Source organism: Rattus rattus, chromosome 3, assembly GCF_011064425.1.
Source record: "Rattus rattus isolate New Zealand chromosome 3, Rrattus_CSIRO_v1, whole genome shotgun sequence".
NCBI lineage: Eukaryota > Metazoa > Chordata > Mammalia > Rodentia > Muridae > Rattus > Rattus rattus.
Window position 1 is genome coordinate 29,430,524 of NC_046156.1, and position 23,551 is coordinate 29,454,074.

At 43.5% G+C, this 23,551-nt stretch overlaps 1 protein-coding gene across 1 annotated transcript in view; it reads right to left on the reverse strand.

The window, feature by feature from the left end:
* Nucleotides 1-366: 366 nt before the first annotated feature.
* Cfi (complement factor I) overlaps nucleotides 367-23,551 on the reverse strand; it is a 35,240-nt gene continuing 12,055 nt past the window's right edge. The window contains exons 3-14 of the mRNA XM_032896627.1: nucleotides 21,350-21,503; nucleotides 17,213-17,394; nucleotides 14,922-15,035; nucleotides 14,558-14,668; nucleotides 11,744-11,770; nucleotides 11,588-11,608; nucleotides 8,322-8,381; nucleotides 6,431-6,534; nucleotides 6,160-6,263; nucleotides 2,583-2,860; nucleotides 1,085-1,189; nucleotides 367-779 (exon numbers count right to left, since the gene is read on the reverse strand). Of these exons, the coding sequence (XP_032752518.1) occupies nucleotides 562-779; nucleotides 1,085-1,189; nucleotides 2,583-2,860; nucleotides 6,160-6,263; nucleotides 6,431-6,534; nucleotides 8,322-8,381; nucleotides 11,588-11,608; nucleotides 11,744-11,770; nucleotides 14,558-14,668; nucleotides 14,922-15,035; nucleotides 17,213-17,394; nucleotides 21,350-21,503 (1,478 nt within the window). The 3' untranslated portion in view covers nucleotides 367-561. The remainder of the gene's footprint in view (nucleotides 780-1,084; nucleotides 1,190-2,582; nucleotides 2,861-6,159; nucleotides 6,264-6,430; nucleotides 6,535-8,321; nucleotides 8,382-11,587; nucleotides 11,609-11,743; nucleotides 11,771-14,557; nucleotides 14,669-14,921; nucleotides 15,036-17,212; nucleotides 17,395-21,349; nucleotides 21,504-23,551) is intronic.

Below are 23,551 nucleotides of genomic sequence, written 5' to 3' on the forward strand. Positions count from 1 at the left end.
GTCTTTATCAAGCTAGACTTGGGTGCAATAATGTTTTTAGTCCATAGTTGGCGCCCCATTTGGGATGAATAAATGCTTGTTCCTGGTCTCCCCAGGGAAAAACCACAAAATACAGATGGAAAATAATACATGAAGAATACAATCAATGATCCAATGTCTAGTGTAGTTGGTGGCAGATTTGTGACTTGAACACAGTCTTGCACAATTCTAATGTCATTAAACTACCATCAAAAATGTCATTCCTTCCTGAATAGTTAATGTAGTCAAACTACCTGTGAATAAAACGTGTGGGCTGAGGGTGTAGCTGAGTGGTGTTAGGCACTGAAAAACAAAACAAAACAAACAAACAAACAAACACAAACCATCTTGTGTGCTTAACTGGAATATTTATTGGGGATTATATGGCAGAATTCTAAAATGGCATAAACTTTGAAGAAACTTTAGGAACTAGCCAGTAACACTTGCTTCTTGCCAGCATCAAGGAGAACTAATTATACAGTTTCATTTCAATGAAAGTGTAACCCCGGAAAGAAGAAGTGCAGAAAGAAGGAGGTTGTAGCTTCAGACATTGTATTGAGAAATAAGGGGTCTTCCCACGTAGTAGCTAATCCAGTCAAAATAGCTGGCCACTCTGGTGTAAACACCTGGGAACTCTGGTTTCCCACAGTTTTCTCCCCAGCTCACAATGCCCCAAACATAAGTGACATTGTTGACATCCTTGCAGACCAAGGGGCCTCCAGAGTCTCCTTTGCAGGCATCAATGGACCCATCACTGGTACCTGAGAGAGAAAAGCACATTTCCTTCCATCTGTCAGGCCCTCGCGCCTCTTTCCTGTCCCCCAACACTGATGCACAGAAAGACTTGACCCTTTTTAAAACTTTCCTGACAAGGCTGTCCCTCTTGGGATTGCAAGTTGAAGTACAGGAAACAATTTGTAAACCTTCTGTCTGTTCCCCTAAGTTAGCGTAGTTCTCCTGCTTGACTTTCCTTTACACCACTGTGTAAGGAGATTCTGATACAATCCAGGGAGAATGAAAGCAAACTAATAGAATGGGCGCCCCAGGTTACCCAGTGGACACTTACCTGCACACTGCATCTCTTTTTCATAGTAGCGACCTGGGTAAAACTTCGAGCAGTTGCCTATTAGGTCAACTTCGCCCCACCTGAGTGAGTAGACTTTTTGGTTATCTATACAAAGTGAGAAAACAGACATTTAGAAGCCACAATGGAGAAATCGAAATAAAGACTGTCTTAGCTTAGTAAACCATTAAGAAGATAAACGAATGCACTTTATTAATTATGACACGTATTAATTATTGAGGAGACTTCCTCGGCGCATCTAAATCATAGTCTCTTCACATCCCTAGTTTCTAGAATTACCTCTCTAAATGTAAATGAACAGTGCGGGAAGGCTATTGACCAGGATGGGTGAAGCCATAGCCACTTAGTAAAGAGCTGACCCCTGTGGTGACTGAAGTGTAACCCTCTCCTACTGTTGATGGGTTCCATGGAGGAATGGCCCAGGAGGCAGTGATGGAGCTTTCTCACATGCCTCTTTGATGTCTTTTCTTACAACCAGGGATTTCTTTGCAATTACCACCAGAAAGCAGCCTTGAAGAAGTTAAGAAATAGGATGCTGTTGTCAGCATGTACCTGCTTTTGCGCTGGAGGAAGCTACCTATTTAAGTGACTTGAACTGGTGGACAAGGAGCTAGAACTTCCTTCGCATTTAAGGCAAAGGGACTTGAACACCTTTGCACTGTAGAAAGAGAAGGTCAGGTGCTGCCAACTGACAGCCCAAGGAAAATGAGAGAAGCTTAAGTACCCAGAGACAGGCGGATGGGCTGAGAAGCAGGACTTTGTCTCAGGCCCCATCTTCCTTTTCCCAGCTCACAGCAATGTGATTCAAGTGATGCAGTTTACCATTCAGTGTCCGCTTCCTCACTGTGCAAAGTTCCCAGAGCTCAGGGGGCTAGACCTGCCTCCTTCCTCACCAACCCCCAGAATCTTCTTGCACAAAGTAGTTGCTTAATAAAAACTCAATGTGATTAGTGACGGTGTGAAATCACAGTAATTTAATTGCATACCTTACAAATGCCTTTTGCCAAATTACTCTCCCTGGCTGCGTGTCAGCAACACGGTGTGTGGAACTGTGATCTGCTCTCTACATGTACTCTCTCAGGAGGTGGAAATCAAACTGTTTAATTAGCACTTCTCTAGGTCAAAAATGAAGCAAATCTCATTGGCTTCGAGGATGGTCTTGAACTCCCAATTCTCCTGCTTCTGGGATTATAGGCATGTACCATCGTCGTGAGAACACATTTGGTTTCTTGTTGTCGGTCCTGGGGATCAAACCCAGGAGCTTGCACATGCTAGACAAGCACCCGAGCATTGAGCTGTACCTCTAATTTCGTGTGGTCCTGATAATGTGGTTCTGAGCATCGACTCAGGTCATGAGCCCAGGCAGGCAGCCCTTACTGGATGGGCGCTCACTGCTCCACACACGGTATTTCTGTGAGTATGAGGCAGGTCCCCATGCATTTCTAGTCCAATTTCCAACCCTGGAGGTTAAAGCACATACCTTTTTCTCGACCCCATCCAGAAATGATGCATCTGTCATTCGGTTGGAATAGATATGGAGACCATGGGACACAGGCAGGGACAGAATTGATGAGCTCACATTCTTTCTTGCCTGGGTGCTTTTTCATTTCAACCAAAGCTATGTCATTCTGGTAGGTGGCTCCATTATACTTTTCGTGAACGACAACTCTGCTCACTCCTTGAACTGCCAACTGAGAGTTAGGTTTTAGCCAGTCTAATAAAGATGTCCATATTTGGTAATTGCGATATCTACTGGGTCTGTAAGAGAAAGGAATGGGAAATGAACTATATCAAGAAAAAGATACGGATCTTAATACTTCATCTTTACAGTTTTTCCTTTAAAGGATAAATTTCAGTTTTTTAATCTTTGGTGATATTGTGATGGTTTGTATATGCTCGGTCCAGGGAGTGGCACCGATTAGAGGCCCTGTTGGAGTAGGCGGGTCCTTGTTGGAGTAGGTGTGTCACTGTGGGTGTGGGCTTTACTTACGACTCTCACCCTAGGTGCCTAGAAGCCAGTCTTCCATTAGCAGCCTTCAGATGAAGATGTAGAACTCTCAGCTCCTCTTGCACCATGCCTGCCTGGATGCTGCTGTGTTCCCGCCTTGATAATAATGGACTGAACCTCTGAACTTGTAAGCCAGCCCCAATTAAATGTTGTCTTTGTAAGAGTTGCCTTGGTCATGGTGTCTGTTCACAGTAGTAAAACCCTAACTGAGACAGATTGGAAACTGGAGAATTACATTTATGTAGACCGGGATGATTGAGTGGTCAAGGGAGAGAGCACTGAGTTCCCAGCTCTTCCTATGATTGCACCGTCTAACCTTTCCAAGTAATGGAGTATGTCACAGAGTAGACGGTCCATCAGCAAAAACTTGAACATTTAAAATATCTTCTTAAATTATGCCCTCTGTATATTATTAAAAATCTACAATCTTGTTTTTTCATCAAATAGCACAAACTGAGTAAAATTTATCTTTCCTTCATAACAGCTCAGACAGTCACGGTACAGTTCAACAGCCATGTCCTAGGAGATAATGTGATGTTTGAGTGCTTTTACTTCTACCTAAGTGTTCCAAGAATGCTGCCATCCATGTTGACTTGGGTTGTACTATAGGTGAAAGACCCCCTTCCAGAAAGGGAATTGTACAAGCCTAAGGCCCACAACTATAAAAGTAAAAAGTAAGTTTTTAGATACACAGACTCAGAACTAAAACAAGCCTGGGAAAGTCCAGATGTGTCGTCCAAGCTTTGTGGGACAAGCTGACCTATCATTTAGACAAAACAGACCATAAAAAGAAAACAAAATGCAGAAACCAGTTTAAATTATTGGTATTGCTTCATGGGCCACCTGACAAGAGAAGATAAGCCCCTGACTTCCCGGACACCCTGACCAGCATGAACTCTTCTGCCAACTCATTGTTATGCTTATAGCCAAATTAGGTAACATACACTTATGCCTCATTTAATCCACCAATCAAGTATCTGCATTTGCTTCTATAAGCCTGCTTCTGCTCTTCAGAATCCTATAAAAACCCGTCCCTAGCTATGCTAGGCGCGCCAGTCTTCCGAATTGACTGAGACGCCCACAGATACCTGTGTATCCTGATCAATAAACCCTCTTGCAGATTGCAGCCTGTGGACTCAGACTGGTCATTGGGCTTGAGGATCTCCCTCCTGAGGGAAGATTCTCTCTGAGGGTCTTTCATAGGTTCAGGGATCATATCTATTCCTTGAAGGTTAACTCTGCTTATATGACTTAATGAGGACAGATACAGTATTCGCCAACTACACAGACAGGCATTGAACTGGGCACTGGGGAGCAGAAGTTAGCAAAAGCAGAAAACACTTAGAAAACATGCATCACTGGGTAGGTGACTGCAGTGCTGAAGAGAGACATATTGTGAGGAGTGAGAGGAGTGGGCAGGAGGGAGGCTTTTAAGAACTTATCAGGAGGGCTTTGATTAAAAGCATTTGGGTTTGAGTCCACAGGAAATAAAGGGTTGAGTTGAATCTGAGTAAAATGCAACATTAACTAGGTAAGAGTCAAGAACGATCATGCCAGGCAGGGGAAAGGATCCATGAAGGTCCTTTGCAGAGGAAGCAATTGCTTTTGAGCATCTGAAGAAGCCCTCAGTGGGTGCTTTAACTGGCAGGAAGTAGTGTGAGACTCGTGAGAGAAAGGAAGGTCAAGTCATAAAGGCTTTATGTGATTTCTCTGTGTTGATAGTTTTGTTTAGATGCTTATCTGAGGAGGACTGCAAGCTCTTGAATTGTTTGTGCTACACAGTGGAGACCAGACCGGTCGGACCATGGGTGGCAGGGTAGGCAACTGGAGGCAGTCATGCAATGCAGATGACAAGGGCGGGGTAATAGGAAAGGAGATGAAATTTGAAAAGCGAATGGTGAAAAAATTAAACATTATGAATGCCTTGCTGTAGGGAGGCTCAGAGAGGGAAGTAATGATGATTCTCAGATTTCTACCTGTGTCAACCACATAAATGGTGTTTGCTAAGACGGGAAGAACAGGAACAGAACCATATTTAAGAGAATTGGCCTATAAGGTAGGTCTTAGACATTTAGAACTGAGAGTCTCTCTCTCTCTCTCTCTCTCTCTCTCTCTCTCTCTCTCTCTCTCTCTCTGTGTGTGTGTGTGTGTGTGTGTGTGTGCTCATGTTCATTTGTGTTCATGTCTGTGCGTGGGGTAAATATGTTTGCTGATGCACACGCATATGTGTGTGCGTGCATGTAAAGACCAGAGATAAATCTTGGATTTTGTTCCTTAGGCACTGCCCACCTTGTGTGGAAGGATCTTTCATTGGTCTAGAACTCACCAAGTAGGCCATCTGGCTGTCTGGCAAGCCCCAAGGAGCTCCCTCCCCAGTGCTTTATAAGAGTTGTCTTGGTCATGGTGTCTGTTCACAGCAGTAAAACCCTAAGACCCGGTCAAAGGGGGTACACTGTATGATTGGTCTTCAGCAGATGGGTTTCCTCTGACTCTTCTGCATTCAAAGTCTGTCAGAAACAGCCTGCTGTACTTCAGGGATCTTCCCAATAGCAACACGACTGTACCCCTACCTGATACAATGCCTTGCCTTCAAAGTGGCTTTGAGTTGGGCACATGCCAATAATTTATCCAGACACAAAGAGTGAGCCAGCCAATGATGGATCAGTATGTCATATGATTAGCATTGAGCATTTACCGCCTAGATGTACATTAAATGGAAAGACCAGCGGGAATGTCAGGTTAGTATTATTCCTTCATAAATGCCCAGTCATAAACTCTTCCAGACAGATTTGTCCTAGCACAATGCAAATGGGACAAATAGAATGAGGCAGTATTTAAACTCTGCCCTCAACAGAGCTTAACAACCTGGTCTATCTGTGGAGAACACAGTGGGTTCTGAGGGACCTGATCCAGTTCATGAATACCGGAAGCGATTTGACAGATAGTAGAGTAGAGCTTGGTTTCTCATACAAGCTTTCGTCTACCACACTGTCTCTATTATTTATTCCTCACGTTTCAGGAAATGTAAGACACACAAAGGCATTCTCACCTGACACAGTGTGCAGCCGTCAGGATCCAACAGCCACCGATATAAATGCCCCCGCAGGTGATTCTTTCTCCATCCTTGATCGCCACCTGCCATGGGTAGTCTCCCTGTAAGAGACATGAGTGGTCACTGCTCTACTACTGGATGGTGGCAGCAACAGGCCACCCTGGGACATCTCCACATAAAGTCATGGTCCCCTGAGAGCACACATCCCATCACTGTTCTCTGGTGCAGGCTGGCCCTTGGAGGTCATGTGATTTTCCTGCAGGCTTACCACCTCGGCTGGCTTCCCTCCGACCACTCTTTTCCTGCGAATGTGAGAATTTCTTTTCACTCCACAGGATAGTTTAGGTAATAAGGACTTTATCCGTTTTCTTTCTTCAAGAAAGGAAGAGATCGTATCATTATTTTCTTGGAACCATCAGCTTGTGGGTAGACACTTCTTGGTTCTATCTATAATACATCTGTCTATCCATCCATCTGTCCATCCATCTCTCCATCTATCTTGGGGTGTGTGTTTTTGTGTGTGTGTGTGTGTGTGTGTGTGTGTGTGTGTCTGTGCATGTTACAGGTGTACACATATATGTCTATTTAAGACCAGAGGTCAATCCTCAGACCTTCCTCAGTCCCTTTCCACCACACTTTTTGAGATAGTCTCTCACCAAACATGGGACTCACTAACTGGCTAGGTTGGCTGGCAGTGAGCTCCAGTGATCTGTTCCCCTCCTTCACCTCAGCCCCGGCATTATAGACACCACCACCACCAGGCTTTTTACATGGGTTCTGGGATCTGAACTCAGGTCCTCCAGCTTGTAAATGATTATACATGTAACACATGCATACATGTTATATAGTATGTGCCAGAGCAGGCCTCATTCATCAGCAAGTAGTTTCGGAGATTAAACGGTACCGTTTACTTATTGGGAAATTCTGGCTCAGCACTAAAATTGACTTGATTTTCGAAAGTTCTGACTAAAAGTGGACTTGGGTAGGAAGCTGGCCGAAAGGTTAAACATTTACCAACCTCTAGTAGATGCCACATGGCAGGCATTACTACAGTGAGAACTCAGGGTGGGGTATGTGGCACATTTCGAACTCATCAGAATAATTATTACTATAAGTAATAATGTGTCAGCATATAACATATATATTAATCCTGAGAGGTCATGTACCAGGGACCCAGGATGATTGGATCAGCAGGCCTCTAGATGAGTGTGTGTGTGTGTGTGTGTGTGTGTGTGTGTGTGTGTGTGTGTGGTGTATTTGTCAATAAGAAACCAGCCACAGTAGAGTAAGGCTCAAAGCCTGAAGCTCAAGGGAATGTACAAGACAAGAGGATGGGGGTGTAGGATGCTTTCTTTATTCTCTCTTTAGATTTGCCTTGTCTGGAAAAGGTCAAGAGATCCAGAATCTTCTTGCACAAAGTATATTATCAAAGTTGGTAAAATTAAATAGTCAATAAAAGCAGTGCAGTCAAGATCAAAAGCCAGCCTTGCTTCCTGTAATAAATCCCTACCTTCTCATAGACTCACGTCTAACTCAGTTTGGCTCTTGGTGCACAACTGCCCAGGATACAGAGCTCCGGGGCTCCATGTTACCATGATTTATAACTGACAAAGGACAGGTCCATTCAACCAAGTGCATTCCTTTCCATTTCAGAAGATGCTTGAAATCTACTTATCGTTGACAAACTAAACTGCCTTGTCTGGCGGGAAAAGCTTCATGTGGAACTATGGAAATGAGTCACTTCACAATCGGTCATTTTAATTAACCTGGCTTTAAAATCGACCCTCAAGAATAATAGGGCCTTGCTTTTTTTTTTTTTTTTTTTTTTTTCTGGAGCTGGGGACCGAACCCAGGGCCTTGGGCTTGCTAGGCAAGCGCTCTACCACTGAGCTAAATCCCCAACCCCTGGCCTTGCTTTTCTTAAAAGCAATGGGGAAGGGGAAAGATTGTGTTATTTTTTTTAAACTTAAACTCAAAGTTTAAGTTTTTAAAGTTAAACTCAAAGTTATCTTTTTGCTTGAATTGATTATATATGTAATACATGCAACATCTTATAAAGTATTTATGTATACTATACACGTGATACACACATACTTGATATTAAAATGCTGGCTGAAACCAGTGAACTACCAGTATAAAAAAGCGAAAAGTTAACTCACCTGTGTCCATATCAGGAGTCAACATTTCTGTTTCTTCAGTCTCAATTTCAGTTTCTCCTCCTGTGATAAAACAATAGGAAAGCCATGCGGCTGGTGTTATGTGTTTAGACAAAATCCAATCACCAAAACGACTCAACTCGGATCATTTTAAGTATCACCCTCTTTTTGTAGACAGACTCCCCAAGTACGGCATCTGGTTTCCTTCCTATACATGGGTATCCTTAAAGATGCGGTGAACTCTGTGGAAATCTCAGAGTGCTGAGACTCAAGTCGTGCAGACACAACACTCAGGGCAGGGAAGAAAGAAAGCTTCTCCCCCACTCTCTTCACTTCCAGCTCTTTACATGGTGAAGAGAGCAGCCACTAGCCCTGACCAAGAGTCCAAGTGGGCATTAAAAAAGCCACTGTACAGTGTACATCGTAAGGAGCCTCCCCCAGGGACTATGTAACTAGGGATGTCTTCATGGTTTTTTTTTTAATAGGATTGGCTAGCTAGCATTATGGTCTGGGGTGCAAAAATTAAAGGAAAAGGGAACCCTGATGCCTTGCTTACATTTATCAGGACCTTTCTACCCTGCCAACCCTGGACCCTGTGGCAGACGGGATCATAATCCTATGACCTGGAGGTCCACAGGTAGATCCCCACCAACACGCTGCTCTGCTTGGGGTGAGGATATAACTGGGGACAGAACAGGCCAGACTGATAGCAACTTTACTTTGAGACTGTGTCTTGGATTTTGTTCCTAGATTTCTCCTGTTCTCTTCGGAACAGACATATAGGGCTCTGTTATGTCACGTGCCTAAGATGTCTTCCAGGGTATGAAGGGCTCCGCTCAGAGGCACTCACATGAGTACATGTATAATTTTTGCACACTTGTGTGAGTATTGTGTGGGTATGTGTATAAACACGTGTGCAGAAATCAGGACAACTTCACAGACTTGGTGCTCCTTCCGCTAAGTTCCTGGGGATTGGACTCAAATACACAGGAGCGATTTTCTATTTTTATCCATTAATCCACTAATCTTTTTGACAGATCTCATCATGGATGGAGCTAATAGACAGATGGGTGACAGAATGGAGATGATATTGTGATGTCTAACGCTGACAAAGGGTTAAAGTCTAGCCGGCGAAGGGGACTCCTGCAAATCTGTAAGAGAGGAGACTGCAGTGAAAGAAATCTAACATAAATCCAGGGTGCGAGTGGTGAGAAGATGAGAACAGGGGAAAGAAAAGCACAGGCAGGAGGAAGAGCCCTCACCCAGCCAGCAGACTGTGAATCTGACTGGAGCCATTGCCTGTTATCAGAGTCCTGGTGAATAATGAACAGCGCCACCACATGGCCGTGGGCCGCTAGCACAGTGTAAGGATGTATAGTTCTATGTTGGTGGATGAGGAGAAAGTGCAGACAAGATTTCAGACAAGGATGAGAGAACTGGTACTTAGCTCTAGGGAAGACTATTCTGGTGCTTCTTTTCTTTTCTTTTCTTTTTCTTTTTTTCTTTTTGTTTTCAGAGCTGGGGATCGAACCCAGGACCTTGCGCTTCCTCGGCAAGCGCTCTACCACTGAGCCAAATCCCCAACCCCCTGGTGCTTCTTTTCAATTAGAGAATCGCTTACCCCAAGACTTAAGCTCTCGCCAAGGAGATGTTTCAAAGGAATTCATACATCTGGAAGAGATGTTGATCACAGTGTGCTGGCGGGCTAAATAGTCCATTGCTCAAAAGTTTGAGCAAACTGAGAAAGTTGAACATATATTTTAGGAAGTGGCTAAGAGCCACAGAGTAGACAAACACACAGCAACACGGATAGAGCCTTCGAACGCAGTGCTTTGGAGCAGAAAGATAACAGGAAACATGAGATCTACAATACAATAAAAGATCTGATCGCTAGATCACACCTGAGTGGAACAGCTTACACACTCAACCACACTGTAACAGGGAAAAACGGAGCAAAGAAACAGGAGTAAGAGATGAGCAGGACAGGCCTAGGAAAACCCCAGTGATGATCAATGGAAACAGACCTGAGCAGTGCCATTAATCACTCCCTACCCCATCACTGTCATCTGAAGAAGGGAAGATGAAAAGGGAAGAAGGAAAGAAAGGAGGGAGAAAGGGAAGAAGGGGAATACCTGGGTGAGCAGCTTCAGAAGGTGAGAATGACAGTGAGACGGAGCACAATGTATTATTTGAGAACTGGAGTTTAGGGCAAGCATTGATTCTCAGATGGCTCATTCCCAGGAAAGAAATGCTAAAGAAAACCACAAACTGTTGTCTCTATGTGGGTTAAGGACTTGAGTCATTTTATACGGATAACTAAACAAGGGACTGGCAGGGGGAAAAGGGGTGGAGGGATAAGGTAGGGAGTGAATCTACTAGAACACACTTAGTTTGGAAATGCTGTAATGGTAGCTAGTACTTTCTGTGCTGATTTTGTAATAAAGTGGCTCCAAAGAGATGGAAGACTGGGGGAAACCCAGTGTGGTGGTTTGAACATGCTTGAACAGGGAGTGGCACTGTTAGGAGGTGTGGCCTTATTGGAGTGGGTGTGGTCTTGTTGGAGTAGGTGTGGCCTTGTTGGAGTAGGTGTGGCCTTGTTGGAGTAGGTGTGGCCTTGTTGGAGGAGGTGTGGCCTTGTTGGAGGAGGTGTGGCCTTGTTGGAGGAGGTGTGGCCTTGTTGGAGGAAGTATATCACTGTGGGGGAAGGCTTTGAGACCCTCCTCTTAGCTGCCTAAGGAACTGGTCTTCTGTTTGTCTTTAGCATAAGATGCAGAACTCTCAGCTCCTTCTCCAGCCCCACACCTGCCTGGACACTGCCGTCCTCCCGCCTTGATGATAACAGACTGAACCTCTAAACTCTTAAAACAGCCCCAATTTAATGTTCTCCACTGTAAGAGTTGCCTTGGTCACAGTGTCTCGTTACAGCCATGCAAACTCCAAGACACCCAGTTTATAAAATTAATATCAAGGTATGAAATGTGTTACATTTCATCTGCTGTCGATTTCTTTAAAAGCTTGGTTTTTGAGAAAAAGAAATGAGAAAGACATGGGAGATACTGAGCAGAGGTGGCAGTGTGGGGAAGCACACACTGTGGGCGGTTTTCCCGTTGATGTGACTGAAAGTTTATCACACTGAACAAAGGCTTGCCAGCTACACTAACAGCTGGGGCCTTGCTTGCTCAAAGCTCGGATCATACTCAGTTCATAGACATTATGAAAAGACAATTATCCTCTATATTATTGCAATATTCCAAGATATAAACGCTTACCTTGATCTGACCGTGCAAGGCCTGAAGAAAAACAAAACACAAAAGCAGGGTTTTACCACAGGGGGAATAACTTAACTGGGTGAAAAAACAAACCTATACCATGTTATTATACCCTGAAGTAGAATTGTAAATTCTTCTATTAAAAAATGGACTTACCTTTATGAATTTTATTCTTTTTGTCTTCTAAAAGCAAAACAAAACATTATGACAGATTATTTTTATTAAATAAAATATATATAAATCATTAATATTTCAGAAACAGTGTAACAACTTAAATTTAGTAGTAAATGGTGTTAAATGGTTTTAGTGTTAAAAAAGGAAGTCAAATAGCATGACACATTATCTTAATGTTGATTCTAATAATTTTTATCTTGCATTTAAACATATAACAAGTTCACTCCAGCAAGGGGATTATTGTAAGTTTAAAAAGAGATTAGTATTTTAGATATGTCTGAACAATACTCAAAAGCAAACTTACTATACAATTCTATGAAATTAAAACTATTTTTAATTACACTGACAAGGGGCGTGGTATCCTGGTCGGTTTGTTTGTTTTTTTTTTTTTTTAATTTGACACAAACCTAGACTATCTGAGAGGAGGAAATATTAATAGAGATTGGCCTGTAGGCAAGTCTGTGGGCATTTTCTTGTTTAATGACTGATGTGGGAGGGCCCAGCCCACTGGAGGCAGTGCCACCCCTGGTCACGTGAACCTGAGTTGTAAGATAACAGGCTGAGCAAGTCATAGACAGCAAGCTACACAAAACAAGCATTAAGCAGCATTCTTCCAGGGCTTTGCTTCAGGTCCTGCCTGTGGGTTTCTGCTTTGACTTTCCTCAGTGATGAAGTATGTTCTGAAAACAGGATGAACTAAACCTATTCCTTCCCAAGTTGTTTTTGGTCGTGGTGTTTTACCACAGCACTAGACAGCCCAACTATGGCAGAAAACTTCTAAGAGGTAAATGCAACCAAGAGATGATACAAACTTGCCTTGACTTAGTGACTTAATAGTCAGTGACACGTTGATTACACATTTCTGCTCTCACTTGCTCTTCTTTAAAAGGGAAGTAATACTGAAGGTGGCACTCATCCTAAAGTGGGACAGAGAGCTACTTCTACACAGGTCCACAACCCCCTTTTCCTATTAACCTTCTTTCTCTGCTACCTCTGGTCAGCGAGCTAGAAGAGAGGTTGAAGCATTTAAGAACCCTAATTAAAGTAGGTTTTGAAAAATCTAAGCCTACATTTTACCCCAGATGTTCAGATGCTCTTTAAAGGAAATGGTTTGATCTGATATCCTTTAAGGGATTTTAAAATATGTTTTTATTAAAAATATTTTTTCACATGACATATTTTGATCATAGGTTCCCCTCCACAAAGATCCTCTTTACCCACCCAACTCTATGCAATTTTTTTCTCTTCCTCTCTTTAGGAAAAAAAACAGGAAAGCAAACAAAAAAGCAAACCAGAATTAACAGAGAGAGAGAGAGAGAGAGAGAGAGAGAGAGAGAGAGAGAGAGAGAGAGAGAGTTTTAAGAACTGATTGTTTCAGTTTCCTTCCTGGTTGCTGTGATAAATTCCCTGAGAAAAGCAAGTTGGGGCTGAAAGGGTTCATTTTATCTCACAACTGCAGGTTCCATACCATCACCATCATAGCAGGGGAGACAAAGTTATGAGAACTTGAAGGAACTGGCTATATCAGGTCTACAATCAGAAACAGAGAGGAACCGGTGCATGCATGCCTGTACTCACCTCTCTTTATCCCCCTTTACACAGTTCAGAGCTGCCTGCCTAAGGAATGCAGCCACCTACAGTGGCTCTTCTCTCATGTGATCATGATAACCCAACACAGACATGGCCACAAACCAACCCTATCTAGACAATCGCTCACTGAAATTCTTTTCCACAGCAATTCTAGACTGTGTCGCGTTGACAAGTAAAACTGTCACACTGATATTAATGGGAAATTAAGTCTAGTAAGTCTAATACTGGAATTTCAAACGATGTCCAAATATGGTGTCCTACTGTAATATCAAACAATGTCCAAACATGTCAGTCCATGCACATATGTCCAACATTTACTCCTTACACATGAGAAACTTGTCCCAGGGCATTAGAATACGGAAACAGATTGATCCTACTGAAAAGATAAATACTGCTGGCTGGTCAACATAAGTATAAAACCTTTAGGAAACAGTTATGAGCACTTCAATGGATGCTTGAGCTACCTGACTCTGTCCTAGGGTCCTAGGGTACTTGCTGTACCTGTGTGGCTCATGCTCCATGCAGCAGCCTGGAATCTGCTATGGTGCGCATAAAAATGGCAAAAGCCATACGTCAGGTTTTCCTTCTCCCTGAAGCTGATCGTAAACATTTACAGGCATAGATAGCACTGGAGAAGTTCCATCAGAAGGCAGGGTATCCTGTTCCTCCCACTGCTTTCCTCGTCCCTACGACAACACCACCATCCTTCATCTTTCAGCCCAGCACCCTTGCAGGTCACCCTTCACTGCTCATTTGTTTCTAATCCTTCCAACCAGTGGCAAACCTTCAAAATATATCCAGAATCCAGTGGGGTTTGCGGGGGGGAAGGGGATAAGTGTCAGCAAAATACCATGATATTTATGTTTGAAACATCACAGTGAAACTTATTTTGTATGCTAATTAATAAAAATTAATTTCATTTAACTTTTAAGGCACAGCACAAGTATTTATTTACTTGGGAGGTTGTGCTGTGACATACGTGTAATGTACACGTGGAAGTCAACAAACAACTTCCTCCCTCATGTGGGTCCCAGAGATTGAATTCAGGTCAGCAAGCTTAGCAGCAAGCACCTTTTAGCCACCGAGCATCTCACCGTCCCATAAATTTAATTTTAAACCATACCAAATGCGCACGTAGACACACAGAGGCATTTTCATACCCAGGGTTCGATAATGGAGTAGAGTGAGCACGGGCTTGTGGATTACCTTCACAGCCACTCTCGTCATCGCCAGTGATGCAGTCCACCTCACCGTTACACTTATGTTGGTTTGGGATGCAAACTCCCGACTTGCAAAGGAAGGCTTGTCCTCGGCAACCTGTGTAATGACAAGTAGAAGTTATTTCCACTCTTCATCTCTCAGAGAGGCGGGGGCTGAGGCAACAGCTCAGTGGTAGCACACCCGTAGAGCATGTAAAGGCTCTGGACACACATGCGTGTGCGCGTGCACACACACGCACACACACACATACACACAGGAAACGAGACCTTACACTTAGTAATGGAGCTGTCTTGACGCTTTTCGTCACAGTGATGAGTGTGGCAGATTTGAAAGGTGGATCCGTCCCTACCTTTGCAGCACAGCTCATCACTTCGATCTCCACAGTCGTTGACACCATCACAGGCTTTCTCCTGAGGAATGCGCTTCCCATTCACACACTGGAAGGACTGACTTGTTGGGAAATCTGAAAAGCAGGGATTAGCTTCGTGAAAGCTATTTATGGTTTTGTGGTGTAACGTCTGTAACCCATTACAGGGGTAAGTAAGATTAAAATCAATGTGACTCGGGAAATGGTATAAAAAGGTGGGCATGGCGGTACATTCTTCTAGGTGCAGCACCCTGGAGGCTGAGACAGAGGGATCGCTGCAAACCCGAGGTCAGACTGAACTAAATGTCAAGATCCCATTAGAACCTGCTTATGATGGTTTGAGAGAGAATGGTTCTCATAGGCTCATGTATTTGAATGTTGGTCACTAGGGAGTAGAACCATTTAAAAGGATTAGAAGGATTAGGGGTGACCTTGTTGGAGGAAGTGTGTCACTAGGGGTAGGTTTTAAGGTTTCAAAAACTCAAAACAAGACCATTGTCTGTCTGTCTGTCTGTGCTCTCTCTCTCTCTCTCTCTCTCTCTCTCTCTCTCTCTCTCTCTCTCTCTACTGATCAGGATGTTGCTGTCAGCTACTTCTCTAATACCATGCCTCCATACTGCCATGTTCCCTGCTGTGATGATAATGGAGTAAAGTTCTGACCTGTAAGCCAGCCCTTAATCAAATACTTTCCTTTATAAGAGTTTCCGTGGTCACGATGTCTCTTCACAGCAATAAAATCAGTGACTAAGACATTACTAAATGCTATTTGCGAAATGGTCATATTGTCCAGCTGCCTTCAAAACATTTGTGCTTATATCTGTAGACTAGTGTGACTTCCCTTGGGGTCGAGGTGGCCTCTTTTGCTGTGGATGAAGGTTGATGCATGTACTTAGGTCTGGTCAGTGTGCTGAGAATACAAATGAGTACCGAGTGAGCAGCCATAAACAGGACCTATCTGTATCACCCTGTCTACAGCCCAGGGATGACGGTGGAAGAGGTGGGGTGGAAAGAATGTCAGAGCTGAAGAACGGAAAGAATGCTGTGAAGTCCTGCCATCTGCAGAAGACAGACGCTTGAGTACATGCACAGACTCCTTCAACATTTCATTATGGCCAGTAGAGGTGTCCACCAGGCCCCAGTCCCTTCCTGAGGAACTACTGACAGCGTGTGTGTGTGTGTGTGTGTGTGTGTGTGTACATGCATGTGTGTGTTTCTTCTTTAGTGGTTTAGGCAATGTTGAGTTGCTCATGCCTCAAAAAACAGCTCCTTACATATACTTATGCAAGCAGCCCTAACAAAGTCACCAGGGGTGGGGGAGGACAGCTGAACATGGTGGTAGGTATAGGTCTTTAACCCCAGCATTGAGGAGGCAGGGGCAGGCAGATCTCTGTGTGTTCAAGGCCAGCCTGGTCTACAACAGGAGTTCCAGGATGGCCAAGGCTGCATAATAAGACCCTGTATCTAAAAAAAAATTTTTAAAAAAATACAAAGGAAAGACTTGGCAAGAAGAAAAGGCTCACATGGGAGCAGGAAATAATACAGGGTACTTGTGGGTAATTTATTTATGTGATAATCATATACACAGTATGTTATGTGCATGTATGGTTATTAAAACTAAACACCAACACAAGTAAATAATCTCAGGATAAAACAAAACAAATCATTAAATGTATTGATTGCTAGGTCAGAGGACTCAGCCCAGAGCATGTGGAGAACTACTTCATGTGGAGAACTACTATTCCCCCTTAATTATTTATTATTTTTGCTCCAGCACTAACCCGGCCTCTGGTCTTTGAACACACATGGGCCAGACACTTATGTGTTCTTTGATTTTCTTAGCCCTGGAGAAGATCTGATTCTGGTCCTTGTCCCCACACATATGGCAAAATATTTCTATGTTAGGACAGAGGAGCAATGTGGCTGTGATTTCTTCAGAAACTGGGGCAACAGGGCGGACACTTAAGCATTTTAAAGAGACAGACGTAATGTTCATAAAATTGAGTGCTCAAAAGAGGTGCCGAGATTCTCTCTATGTTTAACGGACTTCCCCGCCATGGTCATTTGATTCCTCATGTTCCAGGAGGCACAGAGGCAGATAATTTTGCTTTCACCCAGGGACCTGGATAGCAGGTTTTGAGTGGCAAGGAAAGAACGGCGAGGTCCCAAAACTTACTAGGGGTATCACTGTCTCCTTGACAACCGCACATCCATCATTGTTTACTTACTACAGGCTTTTATGAGACAGGCGATCTTGATGGGGGTACATTACCAACCTGCATCCTGCGTGTAGCACACTACACCTGCCAAGCCATGGGAAGCCTTCGAACTCCTCTTGGTAAAGGTACACTCTGCCAAACTGGTCTCTACTCCCTGGCAACGCACATGCAGGCATTCGGTGGAGTTTATTTTGAGATTTACCGGTATATTAAACCTCCCTTGTATGTCACGAACACCCCTGCAAACAGAACGAATGGAGAGTGGGTGGAAGAACCGTCCAACTTGGTGTTTATAACCGTATCATAGGAAGTAAGGCTCCACAGGGAAAGAAAAACCCCAAATGGTTTAAAGATTGTAGAAGACACTAACATGGTCCTTCTCTCTGCCTTAAGATCTTCACTTGAGCCTGAACACCTCTGGGGTATTGTAAAGAGTAACTAATCTTTTTCAGCCCACCAGTCAGGGTTGAAAACACAGCAAACATTCGAGGACTATTGCTATTCCGATTTTATTAAGGAGGAGTGCTGCCTTTTATTTTGATGTTTCCCTCCCATCAGAGAAGGTCATTCCTGGCTTCTCCTTCTTGTGTCATTCTGTTCCTTCAAAAAGACAGTCTGTTGCCTTGATCAGAGGATTCTGGAAGTATACATCAGTAAATGTCAGTACAGATAATAGCTTATCTTTTGAGGGGTCTTGACCCCTGCTCCTGTTTTGGAATCCTTACATGGTTGATCTCATTATTGCTTAAGATCATATCCAGAGGTCAGGCACAGCCCCCAGTAGAGGGATTGGACCACCCACCCATCTAAAAAATTTTAACCCAGAATTGCTCCTATATAAGGAAACACAGGGACAAGGAGTGAAGCAGAGACTGGAGGAATCCAACCCATACACATACAGCCACCAAACCCAGACATTATTGCGGATGCCAAGAAGTGCTTGCTGACAGGAGCCTGACATAGCTGATTCTAGAGATGTTTTGCCAGAGCCTGACCAATATAGACATGGATGCTCACAGCCAACCATTGGACTGAGCACAGGGTCCCTAATGGAGGAGTTAGGGGAAGGACTGAAGGAGTTGAGGGGTTTGCAACCTCCATAGGAAGAACAATATCAACTAACTTGACACCCCAGAGCTCCCAGTGGCTAAACCACCAACCAAAGAGAACACATGGAGGAACCCATGGCTCCAGATGCATATGCAGCAGAGGATGGCATTGTCAGGCATCAATGGGAGGGGAGGCCCTTGGTCCTGTGGAGGCTCGATGCCCCAGCCTAGGGGGATGCTGGAGAGGTGAGGGAAGAGTGGGTGAGTGGGTAGGGGATAGAAGCAGGGGGAGGGGGATAGGATGGGGACTTCACAGAGGGGAACCTGGGAAGGGAGATAACATTTGAAATGTAAATAAATAAAATAACCAATTTAAAAAAGTGTGGAGGGGGAGACTTGGGAGGTCAACTTGTTTGAACTCTGTTTCATTTTGCTTTTACAATAAACTATACCTTTGATTGAACCTCGATAGTTTTAAGGCTGTATTTTGGCGTCTCTTTGGAGATTGAGTTTTGTTGTCAATTTTGACATTCTCTTTAGGACAGCAAACTGCTGGCTGTGTCTGTGATAAGCAACGTTTCCAGAGAGATCTAGTTCATGATGGCTCTGACCTAATGAATGATTTAATCCCTCGGCGAGTTCATAATACGATAGTCTTGTTTGGTATGTCAAGTGGGTACAGTCTCATTAGAGGAAGTAGGTCAGTGGGGCATATACTTGGGGGCCACATCCCGTCTCTGGCCCCCTTAGGTCTGTTTGTTTCTTGTCCACCATGAGAATCCTACACTACACGTTTCTATCACCATGACAACCTGCCTCACCTCAGACCTAGAAACAATGGACCGGTCATCACAGAGGGAGGCCTCTGGAACCGAGAGGCAAAATACGTGTTTTCTGTTGTGAAGTTTCTCTCCTAGACAGATTTTGCCAGTGCAATGCAGGAAGTAAGTCATATAATACCATTCTTTGACTTCTCAGTTTGTTCAAACTGTGTGGCAAGAACCTTTCTCGGTCTCCCAACAGCCCAGAAACAACGACTCACAGCAAGATGTTTTTCTGGGACATTCGGTTGCTTCCAGCTTCTCTTGAGGGGAAAATGGGTCAAAACGGAAAGTTGAGCAAAGATGTGTCAGAAATGGAAATAGCAAAAAGTGCTAATTTAACACAAGTAGTAGACTAACTAGAGTGAAAGGCAAAAAGAGAAAACAAGAGGGTATTTCTAGTTTCTGAGTCTACAATGAAGATACAGAATAGTCATAAAAATAAAAAAAAGGCACTGGGGCATGTAAAATTATACAAAATATGATAAATGGGCTGGGCTGTGGGTGGTTGGTCATGTGTTGTCGAGCATGCATAAAGCATTGGGTTTCATTTCCAACACTGCATCAGCGAGGTGTGGTGGCACAGGCCTATAATCAAAGCACTTTTGGAGGTGGTCACCAGAGGTCATGTGCTGAAGGTCATCCTTGGCTCCATGGTGAGTTTGAGGCCAGCCTGGACTACATGAGACCCTGCTTCAAAAACAAAGCAAAGAAGATATATTAGATACCAACAAGCCTCACTGGCTGAAATCAGAGAAGTCTGTCCTTTAACTCATGCAGTGTATGGGAAAAAATACCAAGGAATTAGAGACCAAGACTTCACTACTTCGTGGAAATGACAGGTTTGCTGGCTACAAAAACTATCAGAAGTATGCCGCAGCTCACCCAAGTCAGAAAAGGCCCACCCATGAACTCATGCAGCTTGCTTCCCTGCATGACATCTACACAAGTTCAAGACAGCAAAAACAACAAAATCCCAAGTGGGTGGGGAGAGACTCAGTGAGGCCTGGCTCCCTCTGAGGAGCTTGGCAATTGATAACTACCCTGGGGAGGGTCATTTTTCCTTGGGGGTGTGGCCACTATTCATGGTTCGGTGAGTGGCTCTCCACCCATGCATATACTGTCAGCATTGAAAGGACTCAATGGGTTATAAAAACAGGAGAGGGGGGAAAAAGAAAAGAAAAATGGAAATATGTGGAGTTGGGAGGGAGGAAATGTTAGGGAGAAGGAGGAGCAGAGATAATGTGGATGGATGTGACCAAAAAATATTATGACTTGTATGAAATTCTCAAAGACTAGGGATATATATACATACACATATATATGTATATATATGAATAGATTTAAAGAAAAGAAAGGGAAAGATATACGACTTGCTTATTATAACAGATATCTATTTCATAAGCCTCTGAATATAAGTATTTAAAATAAAAAATCAAATTTCAACAAATTTTTAAGGGTGATAACCATAGAGGGACAATTTACAACAATGCAGTTAACTAGGAAATCAATAAGCAATAGTTAATTAGAAGCAATTAACTATTCATTATGAATGTATTCATTTGTAAAGCATAGAAGAAACTTCAAAACTGCATCCGAAAGGAAATGGTGCTGGGAAATTCGGATATGTTCTGAATTGAACCATAAATAAAGTGTCACTGACAGAAACCAGTAGAGTGCAGATGAAGCATTCCCAGAGGGAGCTGCACCTTAGATACCTCTGTTAGTAAAGTAAGAGAAACTGCAAATGGTTTGAGTTAAGCATTCAACTCAAGGGGTGAGTAAACGAGTCAAAGCAGGTCTAGGGCTGAACTCCTTCATGGGCACGAGGCTTAGGCTCCATCCCAGCGCGGACTCCTTCAGTAACGACTAATAACAATACAAGAGGGGAATTAAATAGGAAAAAGGGATCTAGGTAAAGACCGCACAGAGCAAGGATGTAGACAAGAGCATCTGCAAGTACAAAAATAAGACTAATCAAAGACACCTCGTCGAGGCTGACAAAGAAAGAGAGGGAGGGGCCTAAATAAACAACGTAAGATCAGAAAAAGTAGACGCCATTCTAGATACAGAGAAACACACAGCCAGAAATGTATGTGAGGCGTGAGAGTCTCCACAGGATTCCATTGGCAGGTGCCCTGTGTTCGCAGGGCGCTGAGTGCTAGCTAACCCGGGACATTCATTTTCCACCTCCGTGCTGTGAGGTGGGTAGTCGCACTCTCAGGTTACAGATCAGGCAGACTCTGTAGAGAGATTAAGCGGTCAAAAAGAAAACCGTTGGAGGTGAACTGTTGTGAGGGAACTGCTCTGAGACAATCACTCACAGTGGAAATCCGAGGTCGAAGCAGGCCACGTTGGCTTCCACCGTGCTCCAGCTATTTTTACATATGAACATTTTCTCATCTTGGTCCACGAGTTTAACTTGAACGATTCCCTCTGTGTCTGTGCTTCCATAAATTAAGGAAACATTAAACTTTTCTGTAATAAAAGAACAAACAAACAAACAGTATTTCAGTATATGTTTTCTCTCCTTTCCACGTATCTTTATTAAAATACCAAATTTCAAATGAACTTTGAATGTCATAATGATTTTAGCAAATGATACGCTATTATTTCATGAGAGCTAATTCTCACAGCAATCCTTAAAAGATGGCTACACTGACTTCAATCCAAGACACTACTTATTTACTCAAGTGGTGAATTGGAATTTGCTTTACTAACTGTGGTGGTTTGAATGTTAACGGCCCCATAGGTTCATATATTTAAATGGTGGTCTCTAATTGGTGGAACTGTTTGGGCAGGAGGTGTGGCCTTGTTGGAAGAGGCGTGTGCCTCTGGATGGGGGGATTCAAAACCTTATGCCAGATCCAGAGTCTGTCTGTCTGTCTGTCCCCCCCCTCTCTGTGTGTGTGTGTGTGTGTGTGTGTGTGTGTGTGTGTGTGTGTGTACACCAGCAGAGGCTATAAAAGGGTTTCGAGTCTCCTGCACAGAAGTTACAGGCAATTGTAAGCCACCCAACACTGGTACTTGGGAGTCCAAATTCTGGTGCTCTGGAAAAACAAGGAGCTCTCTTAACCGCTAAGCCATGGCTCCAGCCCCCTCATAGCAAGACCTTTTCACTGAATACTGAGTGGATGGCCTAGCGACTAATCCCTTTAATCAAGCAGAAGCAAGAGTAGGGAGATCCCCATGGGCTCAGCGCCACCTTGGAACCACCTGACTCAAGGAAAGGCTATGTTCCCACGACCCCCGGTTATTACTTCAATCACTACTATCTAAAAGCAGCTTATAAACGATGGGTCATGACCCTACATAGGGTTGTTTGATTGATCATAGGTGGCAAAAGTTGGTAAAAGGTTCTTGAAAGCACAAACAACAGTTAATTAGAAATCAAAGTTATAGGTAGCTGGTGGTGAGGCTGGATTAATTCCAGTGATCAGAAGGCAGAGGTGGGTAGATCTTTATGAGTTTAAGGCAAGCCTAGGCTACAAAGAGAGTTCTAGGACATCCAGGGCTAGTGTAGCCGTCTCTTTAAAAAAAAAAAAAAAAAGAAAAATGTGTAATGAATGTAAGGTGTTTCTGGCAGTGCATAGCCATGTTGCTTCACGTTGACTTCACTGCAGCTCACGTGATGTCACCGCGGCTCACGTGACGTCGCTGCAGCTCACGTGACGTCACTGCAGCCAGGGTTCCCAACAGCCAGGGTTCCCAACACACAACACTTCACTGAGCATGTGTCATGCCATGCAGTGTGAATGAACGCTGCCAGAGTACTTTGGCTCAGATCCAAGACTACTGTCCCTACCTCCCCCTACCCCCATGTGTACAAAGCTTTTTGCTCGTACAGAATCATAATGGTTTAATTATAGGAAACAACGACCTCTAGAATTTCCCTGCCATCATTTTTCAGCACAAATGAGCCTTCGATTGGTGCCCGTTTTTGGATTGGATTGTGTTAGAATGTTTGATTTAAAAAAAAAAATTGCTGTTTGAGTTCCTGACTTCAGTGGTATATATTTTTTTTAATTAGGTGAATTTTGGCTTGAGATCAGGACAGAGTTTCCAACAATTTCTGAAATGGTTGTAAACATCCTTCTGTCACGTTGTACTATGTATTTACGTGAAGCAAAATTCTCAGCACTGATGGACTCTAAAATCAAAATATTGGAAAAGCACTGACGATTGTGTTCTACAGTGTCAAATATTCAGGCAAGATTTAACACATGTAAAAATAGGTACATCCATGTGTCCTGGCTACTTTTTAAGTTCTTTTCCTACCCTTTATCCCTCTAGTGTCCATCCCTTATTACAATATTGGAGAGAAAGAAGGATGAGTGGGGGAGCCCTGAATCTATTTTTTTCTTTTGTTTCTTCTTTGAGCATGACTACTGGCAAACCACACCCAACCCCTCCCCCTCCGCCCGCAACGACCGACAACCATTCTGGGCCCTAGTACTTATATAATCTCTGAAAAGTTCCCAGAATTCCAAACATCACCCAATCACAGAAACTCTCTGCAGCTGGCA